This window comes from Scleropages formosus, chromosome 19 (assembly GCF_900964775.1).
Source record: "Scleropages formosus chromosome 19, fSclFor1.1, whole genome shotgun sequence".
NCBI lineage: Eukaryota > Metazoa > Chordata > Actinopteri > Osteoglossiformes > Osteoglossidae > Scleropages > Scleropages formosus.
The window spans coordinates 8045871-8063400 of record NC_041824.1 but is presented as its reverse complement, the minus strand read 5'-3'; the positions used below and the strand labels follow the sequence as shown (position 1 = coordinate 8063400).

The window sequence follows — 17530 nt, the reverse complement described above, 5'->3', positions numbered from 1 at the left end:
AAACTTTCAAAGAAAACAACAAATTTGTGATTCAGTAATATGAGAGAACTGGCCACGAATTTGAATACTTTTTCCAGACACTGCATTATGCTGTCTGCCTTAGCTGGAGCCTCCTCAGTGTTGTGCAGAGACACCAACATATTGCACTTCCTCTTTAGTGGAGCAATGAGCAACCTACTACAGTCAGAATTACATTTCAGTCACAACCTTTCCCTCACTGCTTCTGCCTCTCCTGTTTGTGTTTATTTGTGTTGTAATCATAAACCAACTGCTGCTAGGCAAGAGCTAACAAATAACTTTTATATCCAGCTTAAGCGATGCTGCTTAACCGACTCATTTATGACAGAACAGCCAGTGCTGGGACCAACCCCTGACCTTTCTCTCTAAAAAGACCCGTGTCCCCACAGCAACTACTCGGTTGAGTGGTTGTCACACGGAGATGTCACAGGTCTTGTACTATGCGAGGCCCAAGAGACAATGAAACACTGCACTTTAAAGGCAGGCAAAGGGGTACCATTAGTACGCAGAGTAGTGCTATCGTCTTGGGCCCAGGGCAGTGGTTGTCACTTTCTTGATGGCAGAACATGCAAAAAAATGTTGTCCACTCTCCAACTGTTCCGCTCGGTCGCTAACTGTTAAAAAGCTTTTCAGTACAATATAGGGGTGCCTAAACTGCAAGATCAGCACCTGCTAAATAGACCCTCTGCATACAGAAGTACTCTAGAGTCTGAAAAACCCACAAGCTTGACATCACCGTGAAGGAGTGCCTCTTCCAAAAAATACAATAATGGCACCCTGAGATGATGTAGAAAGCAGGGCTTCGGGACATGCTCGCATGTACTTTACTACGCAAAGTATGGCTAATGATGATAGCCTGTTGGCTGTAGGTACCAGTTCTCCCTGTGGGTAGCACACACAAACACACGCATGCATGCATGCACAAATAGTCGCACACACAAACTCATGCTTTCCTTCACCACAAGCAGTGACAGGCTGGTTTGTCTTATGGCAGTATTGCAACCTTTTTTGGTCATACTGTATGTGATCCACAAGCAATGTTTAACAGGAAGGTCACCACAACAGCTGCTCAAACAGAGGCCAACTTTGTTTACTGTGCAGTCTTTTCAACTTTGCAGCTTCTTCTCTTTGCTTTGTTCTCTGCTTCAGAATGTGCAGAGGCGAGAGCGGCTGATGTGGATTGCAATTACATCACCCCTGAAAGTAAACAATAAAAGCGGAGGACACTTGCTCTAGATGTAAATAACGTACGTTGTGTTGAAGTTGTTCCCTTCTTCATGCATTTCTGTGAATACTGTATACTGTATGTACACAGAGCCCAAAGAGATGATCTTTCCACCTGAGCTGGCCTGTTTAGCCACAGTGCATTAAGGGTGACAAGCAATGATCTCTAAACTAAGACATGACTCTTGGCAGTTAAACACATATGTATATGTATAACTATTGCTAGATTGTTTTAACTGACAACGGTGAGACCATTCTGCAATTATGCTAGTCAAAGACTACTGTCTGTGTCAGGGTTTAAGGGAGTTAAAATCCTGACAAATATCCCTACTTTCTGCTTAGAGTCCTCCTTCAGTGTGATCCAGTCCTCGCCACTGGAGCTGACATCCACCTTGTAGGAGGTCACGTAGTACGACTTCTTGGTCTCCTGGGAAATGGCTCCCTGTGTCCCAATGCCCGAGACAAACCGAAGGAAGCCAAGGTCCACCTGATTTGGAGAGAAAAAAAAGCCATGCACTCCTAAGTTTAGAGTTCAAGAATTAACTTATAATGCAAGAAACAGAAGCTATCACAGGAAGACATAAGCATATTTCTGGAAATACTAAAGGAATATGCATCACTAAGAAATAAAGTATGTGCTGACAACAAAGTTAATAAAATGAAAAATGTAATAATTGCTGTGGAGAACACAAAAATGAAAACCTTAATTTCCTGCAATGGGAGACATCTTATCAAATAGAGCTGAATGATGAATAAAACGGGAAATTTATAAAAGCACTAAATTATCAAAAGTGATATATCCTCTATATTAAACATCCAGACATTTTACAGTAAGCAAGAATTTCAACACTGTTACTATGGTTTATTATATTTTATGACAGCACATCCTGAGGAGGATACAGGCCTAATAGGCTAAGCAGAGCAGAGGTCCATGTTGAAAAGAACTAGGATGAACTTGAATGAGGCCATAGTGAAACTGATGAGGGTCCTGGGCAGTTTTGTCACACTGGTGCAAAGACTGTCCCTGATCCATGACTGTACCCCATCCTCCTTTCAGTGTGCACCAGGACACTTTAATGCTGCCTACCCCCACCTCCTTATGTCGATCTCCTGTTCCTGTCCAAATGTGAGGCATTGATATCTGTCCACCTCCAAAAGTAATGTAGGACACTAAAGCCAGGTCTTCAGTTTCTCTGCTTGCCCTCAAACCCTCCACGTCTATAAAGTGTTTGATCTCAGCTTCCCCATTTGTAACAAGAAAAAACAAAAAACTAAAGGCTTGCTTTCCAGCTGCTCTCAGCCCTACAGCAGCCATTGAAACACCAGTCACATCCTCCCAAATAGAGGAGAGGGAGTAACCCACCATATTCCACTGGGTGACAGAAAGCCTATGTAAATGACTTTCACAGGCTGCAGGAGTGTGGACTGTTAGTGTTTCATAGCCAGGCGCTAAGAGGCACTTGATGATGACATTAATATAGCATAATACAATTGAAGGCAAACAGTCAGACTCAATCAAATTTAGATCTGGGGAATGGGGGTGATTGCCTGTGGATAGAAGCATTTGGAGCGGTGAGATGAAAAATGTCTGGGAGGAGGTGAACTGAGAGAGACCAAGGGAGGCTGTAGCTGCTGAGGGATGGTGACTGAGTTGCCAGTGAAGGATAGATCAAGGCTAGGAAAAGAATGAAAATGAAGACAAGTGCAGGGGTGGGCTCAAAGTGCCAGGTCCATACTCAGCTCCATGAATTTGCAACCAAACACGCTCCAAATGAATCTACACAACATAACTGCATGCAGCCTACTGCATGCTGCATTCTCACACACTCCTTTCATTAGACTGAATCAAAGTAGGGTAAATAATGCTTTTCTTGTGCCAAAGGCAACATAAAAATGATTAAAATCATTTGCAAAATAATTTCCCCCCCTGCTCCAGGCCACAGAGCGCATACCAAATAAGGCTTCAAAACTTTTCCTTCTACTATAAATAGAGATTAAGGCTAAACCCAAATTTCTGACCATTTTCCTTTTTTTGAATCATGGCAAAAATTTTTTTGGGTATGGCTGCAAATCAGGAGGAATTTGAGAAGTTAAAACAGCAGTCTGGTAATAATGGCACAAGCCTCCTTGTGCAGCAAAAGAAAGGAATGGCTTTATTTTTCCACTTGGGAAGCTTAATCTGTGCTCTCCACTAGGAAACATACATTGCACATGTATCAGTACAACAACCCAAAAAAAAATAATAAAAAAAAACTGCTGATGTGCTAGACATTTTGTTGCATAGCCGTCACCTTCAGCCAAAGTGACTCAGTGATCCAAAGAGAACAGCAGTAAATCCAATGTAAACTGGGATGCGAGCTGCCAGCTTGGACCACTGACAAGGAAGCTTACGGCATGGACAGCTCTGGAAGCGATGACTGGTACTTGGCCTGGATCCTGAGCATTGACTGGTACTTGTTAGTCTGTGAAACGTGAGCCTTTTGCGGCCTTGGAACAGCTTTTGTGAAGACGTTACTATTGACTTACCATTTTCTCATTAACTGATGAAGTTCATTCCGGAGGTATACAATGGAAATTTAACTGGAACCATTCAGGTCACACAGCTTGTTCAAGGTTACCAAAGTAGGGTATGCAAAGTAACAACTTGAATGCATAACCTACAGGTTACAAATCTATGTTCCTTAACACTATGCTACCAGCTGACAGCAGGTTGCGAACACCAACCTGACTGCTGAACAGCTCATTGGATATGCCAGATCTTGGTGAAGAGCTTTGCATTTCTTTTATAGTCTGACTTCACAGAATATACAAAGTGTAATCTATATATACTGAGCAAACATCAAGAGGAGAGGCACAGGCAGGCATGAGTTCAAGAGAGGAGGTCTGGTTGTAAAGTGAGGTAGATCAATTTCGCAGACACAGCTCAAGCATAAGGTGAGAACAGAGAAACTGTAACAAATTTCCCACAGTATATTTATGGACTCTTCTTTTAAATGTACAGTTAACAATAATCAAAGCTATAAGACAAAGTGCAAATCTGAGAGTTAGCAAGAACTGGCAGTCTGGCCAGTGAGACCGGTTATGCTGAAAAATCAGTGCTGACAACTGGCCGCAAAGAACACGACATGTGCCAATCTGAGATGTACAGTTTAAGTACTGACGAAACTGATAGCTCATGTAAATACCTAAGTGGAAGAATGATCCCTCCTAATAGCTAAGAAAGGCCAAGAGATTTGTGGAACACTAACTTGCCTTTTTGGAATATGCGCTTAATTCTGATTTAGCATAGTTCTTTGTAATACACACACACACACACACACACACACACACACGGGGTCGCGGGGAACCGGAGCCAACCCGGCACCACAGGGCGTAAGGCCGGAGGGGGAGGGGACACACCCAGGACGGGATGCCAGTCCGTCGCAAGGCACCCCAAGCGGGACTCGAACCCCAGACCCACTGGAGAGCAGGACTGTGGTCCAACCCACTGTGCCACCGCACTCCTTCTTTGTAATATTCAGATTGTATTTTTACTGAGATGTACGTCGCTTTGGAGAAAAGCGTTTGCTAATTGAGTGAGTGTAAATGTAAATGTAATGTAATAATTTATTTACAAATATGATTACAGTGGCAGACACAGAAAAGTGGAAAGGGAATAAAATATGTTCTTCATTATAGGCTGGCTGCTTAGCCCATCATGTAATTAGATTAGCAGGGTTTTACGAATTGTCTTTGTGTGAAAAGTTCCTGCCACCCTAGCCAGCAAGACACCTGTCCATTTCAGGAAGGTCATGGTGTTGTGCTCTCAGAGTCACAGTTGCACTTTCCAGTGGGGGCATGAATGCAGATTTTTACTGCTGGCTGTTACTGTTAGTGGGTTGGCGGCAGAAAGCATGATTCCTGGGGAGGGTTTAAAAAAAAATGAGTTTGCAGGCCTCTTTCTTCCAAATTCTCCTGACTGTAGGGGAGAAATTCAGATAGCTGCCTGTCTGTGTGTGTGGGCTGAATGGATGATGGAGAACTCAGGGGAGAATGCATTAATATTCTGTGGATTTTCTACTTCCTTACCTCTGTCTCTCCCTGTCTCTCTCTTGGTCTTTGTCACAGAGCAAAAAAGCTAATGTTAAAAAGGTGATTCAAATTCAAACTCCAACCGGCAATGGTCGACTGGAGGCTTTCACAGTGTCAAGTCTTCAGCAGGCTGATGCTTCACGCACTCGGGCAAAAGGCAACAGAGGGGTGCAGCTATCTCGTGGTGATACTAGATCTATCCATCAGTTTCACCTGCTCCTTCTAATTTTATGTATATCACCTGGCTGTTATTCAGGTTCTAAAAATTCCATTAACTAAAGGTATAATTAATTCCCTTTCATGAAAATTGTATTACTTGATGCTGAGAGACAGTCCACTGCTTACAACCTTTAATTCATCAGCCAGTTTACCTGGCAGAATTACTTTGGTATTTTTAGCCCCAGCTGACTCTCCGAGACATTAAATTATGCACACCTGAATATAATATATTTTCTTGGCAATGAAAAATGACCTCAGTGGACCGAAACTTCAGCCGAACGACCAACAAGACATACTGGATCCTACATGTGTTGTATCCTTGTAACCATAAACACTAGTTTGCCTGTCAACATTTGACAAAAGAAACACTAGAATAACATCGTCTTCTAAACACTAGAATAACACTGTCCTCTCTGCCAAGAAAAAGCTCTATCTGCTTTGCCTCCATAACCTCAACAGTTCCTTAATCTGCTACTAATGATTTTCAAATAATGTCACACACGCAAATAGAAAAAAAATCACAAGTCTGTATTGAGACACAGCAGATTGTTTTGTTTTGTTTTCTAAGCTGCTGTGCTGCAAAAGTCTGTTTTGGATCTTGGACCGAAGTGAATGAGGAGTGAGCTAGTACTACTCAAAGCCATTGAGAGGCCCTTATCTAAGGCAGTGACTACATCGGCCAAGCCAAACCATATTCAGCACTTCATCACCGACAAGCTTATGTTAATTACAGGCCTAAGCTCTAATTACTCATCACATGCTGGAGGCTTCCAACAAGCAGCTCAATGGTTCTCATTTGGAAACAATAGAGAGTGGACACTTCTGCATTCTGCTGACCACTACCTATTGGAAACATGTTAGGACATAAAGCAGAAACAGACAAATCGCAGTAATGCCTTCATGCTTGCACAGGTTGTGCTCTTCCCTTCTTGCCTGTCAGCACAGCACAAACACTTATGTGGGACAGAAGAGGATGGCAGTGGGTTGTTTAAATTTTACAGGCAAGAGGAAGTGACACTTATTCTCTCAGAGACGTGTTTGAGGGCAGAATTCTTAGATCACAGATTCTGCATGCATGTGAAAATACCCAATTCCCTCTCACACTTTGACATGTATTCTCCCTGTTAAGTTGAGTGACTCTACATCTCTACAGTGTTTTATTCAACAGTTTTTTCTTAAAGCATATTAAAAAGCATGCTTTTCAAATACTTAGACATTATCACCGTATTCTTTGCTTTGTGTCAAAATATTTTTTCCTAGAATATTTTCCTATAAATCATATTCTGAAGTCTGTTACTGTTCCCTTCATCAGAATATTCAGATGATAAGCAGCAACGTTTATACACAACAGAAAACGAATGTTAATGTATTAACATTGCAGGATTTATGATAATGGCAGTCTGCTCTGTAAATAAATTATACACATATGGAAGGCAATTATTATAAAGGCAATGAAGAAAATGCAGGCTGCGGATTACTTGTATTCTACCGTTATATGTTACACAGTAGAGATGCTTTTAAGTATTGACAATTGACTTTTTTAGACAAAATGCATAATTCATGTCTCTCCTGTGATCAATGGCCACTGTCTAAGTGAATACGTTTGTTTCAAGATCCACTCACTTTTATCGCATCCCGCATGCCTTGACGGTGCTGGGACTGTGCTATCAGGGCTTTTGCCATGATATGCCCATAATTCATTATGTCAAAATCTCTGAAGACTTGTGCTCCTCTCCCAGAAGACAAGGCCATTTCAGGACTTCTGCTCCCCTATCCAGATGCATACCTCCCACTAATGTGCAAGCGACAAAGATGGACTGTGCCACCTGACGAACAGCAGCAAGGTTAAAGATGAAACAAGGGCGAAGTCCATAAATCCGATTTTGAATGGGGCAATAGAAACCCTTTTTGACCTTTCTTGATGGTGCAGACAATGCGCTAACCCTAGAGCATATCAGGTGTGATGCAGTGGTCTTACAAAAGGCAGTATATTCAAAGTCAATGTGCGTGAGTGAACATGCTGGAAAAAACCTCCAGACACACCTACCCTTCACCTGGGCCACCTGACATGCCCTTAACCTGCCATGTCATGATGAGGCATTAAAATCCATAAGTAACAATGTTCTAGATTAACTGTGCATAAAGTCAGAACTGCCTGCTGTAAGCACCTGCTCACAAATTAATAAAACAAATACTAAGTTCATCATGTCCCTCTAAAGGCAAATGAGATGATTTGTACTTTCTGACCGTCTGTGCCATTAGTTGCAGATTGTTTTGTAGATCTAATGTGCTTAATCAAAACGAAATGAAGAATTCCACTCTTAATAACACTCCTTTTAATTAAACTCCTTAAGGAGCACAGGGGCATACGGGTGGCAGATTTCTTTAAATTATACATTAAATGTCGACAGCAAGATTCTTTTTGTTCCCTTGGAAACAGATGTGCAGAACTCCACACTGGCACTTGATTGGCTGAGTAGAACTGTGGTGCCCAGCAGACCATGTTAGGCTTTTTTTGGAGAGGTTTTGCTGCCAAAAACACCCGCATCTCTACACTGAAGAGGATCTTAAATACTTGCAAATTTGCGCTGTATTGCTTTCTCTCATGCTCATAGTGTGACAGCCCATTTTTGATGGCACTGAAAGGCATAAAAGCTCAACAAATTTAATGAGGGGGAGGGAAAACATTCATGAAACCTACTTAATTATCGTGAATAAAATATGAACTGGCAAGTATAAGTGATGCAGGACAGGCTGGTTTGTTTTTTTAATGGGATGTTCATTTTATGCGTCCCAATCGACAAAGCATTTATAGCAGATTAAGAAGTGAAGTTTCTAACAGGAACGGATTCTGTCTCCTTAAGTTTTTCTCTTTCCCTGAGCAGCCCTGCTGGCTGTCTGCCTTCTGAGTCAGGACTGAGCTTTCTTTAGGTTAGGACCTCCAGGACAGTGCTTTAGACTTTCAGCCACGGCCCCAGGACCAAACACTCAGTTTTACTGCTATTTGAAAAAGCTGACCATTCAGCTGGCTTTCTGCAAGTTTCAGTGAGCTGAGAGCAGTGGTCTCAGCAGAGGGTTATCCATACTCTGCCCATTTCCATCCACATGCTACTCCAGTCATCTCTCCCAACCAGAAGCACACCAGCCCAACTTACATCAAATCAATTTGTCTGCATGTGAAGCACGGGGCGTTGTTTAGATAGTCATAGGAAGGTCTTGATCTTAGAGCACCTAGAGTAATACTGACTTTGAACTGGAAACGTTATTGGCCCCCTGAGGAAAGCATAAGGCTTACTGCATTCAGCATGTCGGGGCCAGCAAAAGATGGAAAGCTGGGCATGCTTTGCATGTGGCATATGTCTACAGCAGAAGGAATTTCCCTTTGAATCTCTGAGCCATTCACTGTAGTGGACCAGACAGAAAAGGGATGACTTCACAGAGGAAGCAGTGAAGTTGTAGATAACAGGTTCCTATTGGTTATAAAGTTCTGCACCTCACTATCAAACAGGGATGCTGAAATAAGTGATTACCACAGACTACGTGGAAAGATATGCTAAACAAACTATTTGCTTATTGCAAAAGAAACAAAGGTAATTCAGGCGCCAAATAAAGAAACAACCCTGCTGTTGATATGACTCTGTTAAATGCAAATGTAAGTTCCAGTAAAAGTTTCAGAGGATAAAGAGGGGGAGGGAACAGAGTTTCTGGGAAGGCTTTAATTGCCGGTGTTTTGCTGCAGACACATCCCATTCCTTTTATTTATTCATGAAAAACTCCGGGTATCAGAGAGCAGGATCTGCAGTATGTACCTGTATCCACTCTTTGCTGGAGTCCTCTGCTGGAGTCCAGCCATTCTCATAGTAGTTGAGCCGTGACCTCTCTGGTGACCAGTTTGCGTTGTACTGGGATGAGGCAATAATCTGGTCAGAGGTGATCTCCCCTGACTCCATTCCCAGTGGCTCCTTGCAGTCGAAGTCTGGAAAAAAGCATCCGCCTGTTAGAGGGCTTAAAGAATGCAGAAACTGAAAAAGACCATCCCCAAGGAATGGAGGAACTCAGTTTTCATTTAGTGCCTGAGAAAATGAAGTGCAGGTTGGCATTGCCTTTGTCCTTCAGTACCTAACGGAAGCAGAGAGGAAGTGTACTACACCAAATCATAAAGAACCATTCATAAAACTTTTACTGTAGTGCTCTAAAAAGTCTATACTTGAGGCAAAAAATAATTGTTTCATTGGAATTATATTTTGTAAGATGACTCAGGGATGTTGTGGAGTTGGTACACAATAAGGAAATCTGGGAGCAAAACACAAAGTTTCTCTTTTGGTTGCCTACAGGCACAGGAACATGCAGCCAAATCTTTGTGTTCAGAAACACCTGGGATAAGAATGTCTTTGCTCATTTGCCTGGGTGCATGACTGCTGTTCTTAGGCAGCTGAGGATCTACAAAATGTGCTTTTAAACTGAGGAGTCCTGCATATTTGATCACGGGTGCATGGACACAGGCAGAGCTACACCACATGTGTATGCATACATATACAGAAGTGAACACATTCAGAAATGTGGGAACACACGAACACACACACACACACACACATACACACACACACACACACACACACACACACACACACACACACACACACACACACAAGTCCACGATATCATAATGGGTGCTTCATACTTTTAACAGCCTCCTGCTCTTTTACCTACAGGCATGAGTGTAGGGCCTCACCAGGGAGGTAAGTTTTCCTGTTTCAATAATAGTCTAAACGGAGATGCAGATATTTTCTCTAATTTCCTGACTCTTTTAAAATATAACGTAAGTTGCCAGTTAGAGCCCTAATGAAAAAGTAAGAAAAATCTTTCAGTTAAAGATGCCAAAAGGCACTAAAAATAAAATTATGGGATCTTGGCCCAGCAATAGAAAGCTTTATTCAAAGCATCTTAGTAAAACTGACTGAATGCTTTGAAACAAGAAAAAAACTTCAAAAATTCAAAATGTAAAAAAAAAAAAGCAAAAAAATCATAATTGCATATCTGACAGTTGGTACTACGGAATGCTAAAGTGTGGGAAATTATTGAAATTATTCTTGACAAGCCTATAATAGATCTTAAGTTGTATTTTGCCACAACATGTCTTCTTTTCAATCTGCCATGCTAAGACAAGGAGTTGGTGACAAGTGCCTTCATCGGCACTCTCACAATGGGCCCAGCTAGAAATATGCATTAATCCCTGTGGGTCTCTTTAACCATCTGGGATAATTAGTGCTTTATTTAATGCTCCCCAATCATGATGACACTCATAGAGTGTAGAATGCTGTTTGTGGACATTCTTACAAGCTTATGGTGGTTATTCTTATATATGAAAATGTTTAGTCAGAACATTTCTCAAATCGGGGTGAGGGGCAAGGTCTCATGGAAGTCTACCAAGAATAGTCTGGAAACAGACTGGTAGATGTATTTTGTCTGCGATCTTATTTAAACATACTGCAGTCCAGATCAAAATCTAATTCATTCATAGTGAAAGTATACAGACAGAACTCTTCTTGAAAAAACAAAGAAACACAACTGTAGGCTGAGCAGTGGAGGACAGATCATATCACTACAGCAGCTGGTTCAACACTCTGCAATGATTCGGTCCAGGTGTTTCCCTTAATACATTTGCCGGTTGCTTTCCTAGCTACAGGTATGGACTGTCCGATTGTGAATTGGGAGCCCCCTGGTGGTTGGCCAAGGAGTGAGAGTCATGGAATATTTCAATTATGAACCACAACTTATGAACCTGACCTCATAATATATTAAGTTAATGACAAATCTCTTCAACATTATAGTTAAACTACAGTAATCTGTTAAAAAAAATGCCAGTGTGGACCTTTATTGTTACCTTGAATACTTTGCTGCTAAATGTAATTTTTTTTGTATTTGTTGTTCCAGACAATGTCTAGATGAACTGTAGGAGAAGCCAGCAATGTGGTATGGACAGGAAGGGCTCACCCTCTGGAACAGTCCTCTCTATGACAGTGTAGTTGGCAGAGAAGCCCTCCTTGGCAATAGCGTTGTCCGTGTTGATTGTAAGCGCCAGAATCCCGGTGTAGGAGATGATGCGTCCTGGTGTGTTCTGTCCGCAGAACCGGCCGATGTATGGGCCCACTGTGGGGAAACACATCCAGTCAGTGATCCTCTGACCCAGTACTGACCACCCAAACTGATAACAACCACTTGTCAGGGAGGGAATATAGCTCTAGAATTCATGATAGACCACTGGAGAATGATATACTCATCTGCAAGACTTGATCATCCACTACACCCCAACCAGACTGCTATGCTCTTCCACATCGGCCTGCTTGGTGGTCCCATGCACAAAAGTTAAAGCATGAAGGTTCTCGGTTCTGGCCCCGTTGTGGTGGAATGACCTCCCCCTCTCACTCAGAACTACTGATTCTCTGTTCACATTTAAAAAGGGTCTTAAAACTCACCTTTTCAAGACTCATCTGAACACGACTCACTTCGCCCACGATCTCTTAAGCTCATGTAAGGTGTAAATGTTCATCCACTATAATTTTAAGATCATGCCCAAATAAACCTTTATGCAGCTACTCCTGTAATGCAATGTAAATGTTTTATATATATATATATATATATATATATATCTAAAAAAAAATTACTAGGAAGGTGAGCAGGAATCAAGGATATTCTGATAAAATTTTATGCAGCTATTCGTGTGATGAACATTGGTTCATATGGAAAGCATATTGGTTCATGGATGGAAAGAAAAACTAACTGCACATAAGAATCACATGTCTGTATCTAAGTCTCTCTTACTGGTAATGTAATGCACACATTGTATTTTCTATGAGATGTATGTTGCTTTGGAGAAAAGTGGCTGCTACATGAATAAATATAAATGTAATACTGTAATTATACACACATGTACAACACAGCCAGGCCAGGGGACAGAAACAGAAACAAGAAAATAACCCAAATCCTGCAAAAGCTCAATGTATATGAACATTTACAAAGCAGACAACAATGCTTTTACAACAGCAGACCTCTGTCATGTCTCATTCTAAATGCATGTGTACTTCTATACTTCCTAAAATATGCAAGAAAGTTATCCCACCACAAATGAGCACAATTCACTCCTAGCTACTACTTGGGGAATCTAATAAGGGGTCCTCCTCTAGAGGAGGTGAAGTCAGGGTTGTCTCTGTTCAACAGGTGTAATTCTGTTTTTCAGTTGAATGCTGGGTGAGGCCAGGAGGCAGCTGGACATGAAACAAGACATGAAATTTTGTAGCCAGTAAATGGTCGAAAACGGAAAGTTGTAGATGTGTGAAAAGAACAGTAATAACAAGACTGTGACACACCCTGCTGAAGTGACAGGATGTATATGTGCTAAATGTCAGAGGAGTCATCATTAACCATTTTTCTGAGTCTCGCTGGATGGAAGGAAACCAGAAGGCCCTTTTGCTTATCTCTTATCAGGGGTAAGGTGATCTCTTTCTCATATCCCCCGTTTGTAGGGACTCAGTAAAGATGTAAGTGATTTGGAGTCATGAGGGGCAGGTAGGAGCTGATAATGCTGTTCACATGGAGAGGCTTGTAATAGGGAGGATTTGGTCCTCTAACAGGGCTGGGGAAGAATAGGGGCAAATGAGGCAAATGATTAGTTGTAATGTGCAAAAACAGCCATCCACTAGGTTTTCCATGGGGTGGTTAAATTTTCAAGAGGCGTGATGTGAGCGACCATGTGCCATAACAGCCCAGAGTCCTGGGACTGTCAGGCGCCTGGCTCAAGATTGGAGAGAGGAGGGACCCCTCCCATATCCACCCAGCCCCCCACACTAATGCAATATTGATCTGCTTAGCTTCAGTCATGACTCCTCACCTCAAGATTCTGTCTCCTCCCACAGAGACACCCTAGTGTTCCAAAACCAACTTTTGAAACCCCCATCACAAGGGATGTTGTGGCAATTCGGCATCTTTTTCTCATATTTCTGTTTTCATTTACGGTATGACAAAAAAAAAAACCTTGAAACCAAACACAAAGTTACGCCAGTCCAGCATTTTTTTCACAGCTCCAAATGCATCCCTTTCCCTTTATGTGAACACAAACAGAAAGGTGTGCCGTTAAAAAATGAAGGTCTCCTCTGTCTACAGTTTTCTTGAGAAAAAAAGCTAAGTTAAAAAACTTAACTTTGTACAAAAGGTCTCGAAGCATGAGCCTCATGATCACTATAACTCTCTACCCTCAGACAAAAATAAAAGGTGATAATTAAGTGATGGAACACAGGGCCCTCTAGGCGTTCACTGTCTTTTTAATTAACACCTGTTCTTCTCTAATTTGAAAGGAATATTTCTGAAGCCTAATTTATAAATAAACCATTATTGGAGATGCCTGCCAATTTCATCTGCTTCAACTGTACGCAAGCTGCCTGGGTAAAACACCTGCTTACTCTGAAATCTTTCCAAGATTTCACACAACTGTATATGTTAAAATCTGCACTGCCATAGAAGTGGGTACTAAATTGGCCTGACTACTTTGTGCTCCAAAAGAAAACGAATCTTTGAAAACGTTTATTGATTTCAGACAAACTGGTTCATTGGACTGCAGGCAAGTGGCTGCTAGGGGAGACCCCAGGGGCCAGGGGCAAGCTCATCAGGCCACCAGAGCCTGACCCAGCCTAGTCTGACCCCACACCAAGGCCTTGTTGATTTCCATTAGGCAAAGAACAGCAGCTTTTGCAAAGACTCAGATAAGAGCAATGCATTCCAGGCTTAATATAATGCTTGTTGTGATGCCTTCCTTTTCTTCTCCTGGGACATCCATAAATCACAATGCAACCATGATAATATCACCAAGGAGAAGATCCATAAAAACAGATGGGAAAAATACATGTACAAAGAAAACACACACATAAACAAACACATAGGACTAGAGAGTATAAAGAACATCTTGACTACCATTCCACACATCTTAGCACACACTGCCATGTTCCACTTCCTGCTTAGCCACACCCACCTGGGTGAAGCTATCACTTCCCCCTTAAAATCAAAGGTGAATGTGGTACTTTGCCTGGTGTTGGCATTATTGTATGTGCGACTACAGGCTCTTAAATAGCCATAAACCAGAAAAAAATGAAAAATCATATATGGATTGTGTATGATTATAAATTTTCCTCTGTCAAGAGGAAATGAAGAGGGGTATAGGTGAAGGGTCAGTCAAATATCTAGCGGAACATGTGAAGGAGATACAAGCAAACAGCCCCTTTTCATTATGTGAGCAGAGAGTACAGATGCACACCTGGAGGACACTGCCCCAAATCATCCTCCTCCTTATATGTTTAATAATACTAATAATAATCACAAGTTTCACACCAAGACAGGATCCCTAAGCAAATTCATGTTGCATTTGGTGACCAGTTTTATAAATAATGCCAACCAGACTTAGGCTTTTTGGTGTGTTTGAAGATAAATCTTTTTATATTTTAGTGGACAGAGGAAGAGCAAAAATGGCTGGTGCTACATATAATCATTTAAAGCAGGAAAAAAAGGCTCCCAGTTAATACATGATCCGCCTTTTCAATGTTAGTCAAACTACGCTTTTTGAATGCAATTTTACAATAGATGTAAAGTACACATGTGATACAGACCACATTTTGGTTTTATGTGGTAGTGTCAATAAGGGCTAAGACCAGGAAAAGGCAAAGTGTGATGCTGCTGTGTTGGTAACCCATTAGTGCATGTGTGTTATGTGATGTTATACTACAGGCTGATACCATGGAAAAAACACTGTGACTTTTAGCTGAGTGAGTGAGCCAAATGACTATGAGGACACATACCTCCAGGAAAACCATCCCAAATCTCCAGCCGGTCATAGCGACAGAAGACCCCTGTGGGAGGTGTTGTGTCTGGCTCTAACTCAAAGCTCTCGAACTCCAGAACAATCTCGGACATCTTTGGGGCAAAGATCATGAAGGTGCAGTCCAGATTATTGGGGTACTTCTCTGGGAAGCCAGGGGACTTGATGACACCACTGGTGGCAGTAAAGTTCCGAGAGCACTCCGGCCCTGAAAAAGAACAGGCACATGAACAACAGCTAAAAGATTATTATTTCCTAAACCTTTTCTTAACAGTGCTACTGTTCAGTCTTGGTCTGTCTGTTCTTTTCACTTGCTCCACATGTTACAGTTAGCAAGCAACAGGGGTTGCACTTCCCATATTTACATGGCTGCTGTGGTTGGAGGGGGGGGGTCACAGTCCATCTACAGTGCAACAGTGGAGAAAGACTCACAAATCTCTTCATCTGCATATTTACAAGCACAGTATGAAACTGCCATGTATTTTATATCCATAAATAATTTTATTGGTACTTTCACAAACACTAGAACCGCGACCTTTGCCAGAATAAGCAGATGGAAACTGAACTGAAACATTAGAGGAATCACCCAGTCAGTCACACACTGATCCTGTGTGAAAGGATATGTTGTCCTGTTCAGCTTCCCCAGGCTCATCTGTCGAGTGTTTTGTCTTTGTGTGACTGTCTTTTATGGAGCAAGCACCAGACACAACAAAAAAAACCCAATGACTTTACGGACATTTGTGCCAAGATGATGGCTTCAGACAGCTGTTAACGAGTTAATTAAAAACACCGTTTTTTTCTAAGTTGCTTATGTTTTGTTGCAGTTTTGCTAAAAGAATACAATAAAAACCTGGCTGTTGGCACCATTTCACAAAAAATGAGAAAATGAAGCTGTAAACAAGATCCTCAAAACCTATAGATGAAGCTAGCCATCACCAGAGGAGTGATAAAGACTTGCCCCAAACCACTCCTGTGGCTTGCTCTCTAAAGGAGTCCTCCAGGTGCTAACTTTAGTACCAATACATCTGTAAAATACAAAGCAAATACAGCAGCTCTGCAGTTATACACCTTCCTTAATTTAAACAAGGCTATAAAGAAACAGTGACACTTTCAAAATCCAGCTGTGGTTGGTAGTTGGTAGTTTATCATTTATTTGTACTTATGACAACCAGCCATTATGGATATTATTTTATTGTGCCTAATATATGCTTCAGCCAGGTTTATCTGCAAATCCTTACTCTTGTATCTTACTTTTTGTTGATACTACCATCTTTGTTTTATGTTTTTACACAATCCTCCCAGAGCTCATTGTCAAAATTTACTAATGTAATAAATCTGATTTCTAACTTTTTTGTATAAATCTGATTTTAGCATGTCCACTATCTATAGTTCTCAACTTTTTAGAATTTAAAAAAAAAGAAGAAGCAGTACCTTATAAGTTATTGTTGTGCAGGCTGAAATACATACCTAGACTGGTGCATTCAACCATATCATTCAACCATGTTTCCAGTATTAAAAAACTTTACCGTGACTTTTAAGCAACTAATAGATTTCCGGCTCACTTGTCCAAATGATTATGGCCCTGGCGCCCTGATGGCCCGAGGTGTTATTCTAAGTCCAAAGTGGTTGTTGGAGCTGTTTATTTTCAGTCGACTTGCAGTCTGATAATTAGACAAACACTTACCACCAGGCTGAGGCAGAAAGTAATGGTCGATGGAGAAATGTGTTTTTTGGATGCAGGTGGGAATAGACCATTGACCTTCATCCCAGCAAATGGACGCTAACATACTTCAGATGCACCCACCTTAAAGAACCCCAGCCTCTGCTCCATTCCTACTCACAGCACCTAATCCCTTCATCCCCTGCAGTTATTATGCCCGTACCCATTATCCATGAAGGAAGACACAGAAGATGAATAAGGGTTTGTGCCCGCAAAGAGAGAGTTCATGTTTTAAGTTTCGTTTCATGAGGGTGCATTTTGTACATGTTTGTGTGAAGGGGGGGTGTTCCCTCTCTGGATGTGACCTATGCTACCTGAATGAGGGGCGCATCTCCTCCTTGCATTGATGCAGGTGCAGCCTTAAAGTGTACGAACAGATCCGGCATGGTAAATATCATTAATAGATGAAAGGCTGA

General features: G+C 41.6%; 1 protein-coding gene across 4 annotated transcripts in view; it reads right to left on the bottom strand.

Moving 5' to 3' along the window:
• The window catches only part of nrp1a (neuropilin 1a), a 51079-nt gene that overhangs the window by 13161 nt on the left and 20388 nt on the right, over positions 1-17530 (bottom strand). For all 4 annotated transcript variants that reach the window (XM_018741250.2, XM_018741253.2, XM_018741252.2 and 1 more), the window contains exons 5-8: positions 15375-15602; positions 11527-11682; positions 9342-9508; positions 1574-1729 (exon numbers count right to left, since the gene is read on the bottom strand). In XM_018741250.2, coding sequence (XP_018596766.1) covers positions 1574-1729; positions 9342-9508; positions 11527-11682; positions 15375-15602 — 707 coding nt within the window. The remainder of the gene's footprint in view (positions 1-1573; positions 1730-9341; positions 9509-11526; positions 11683-15374; positions 15603-17530) is intronic.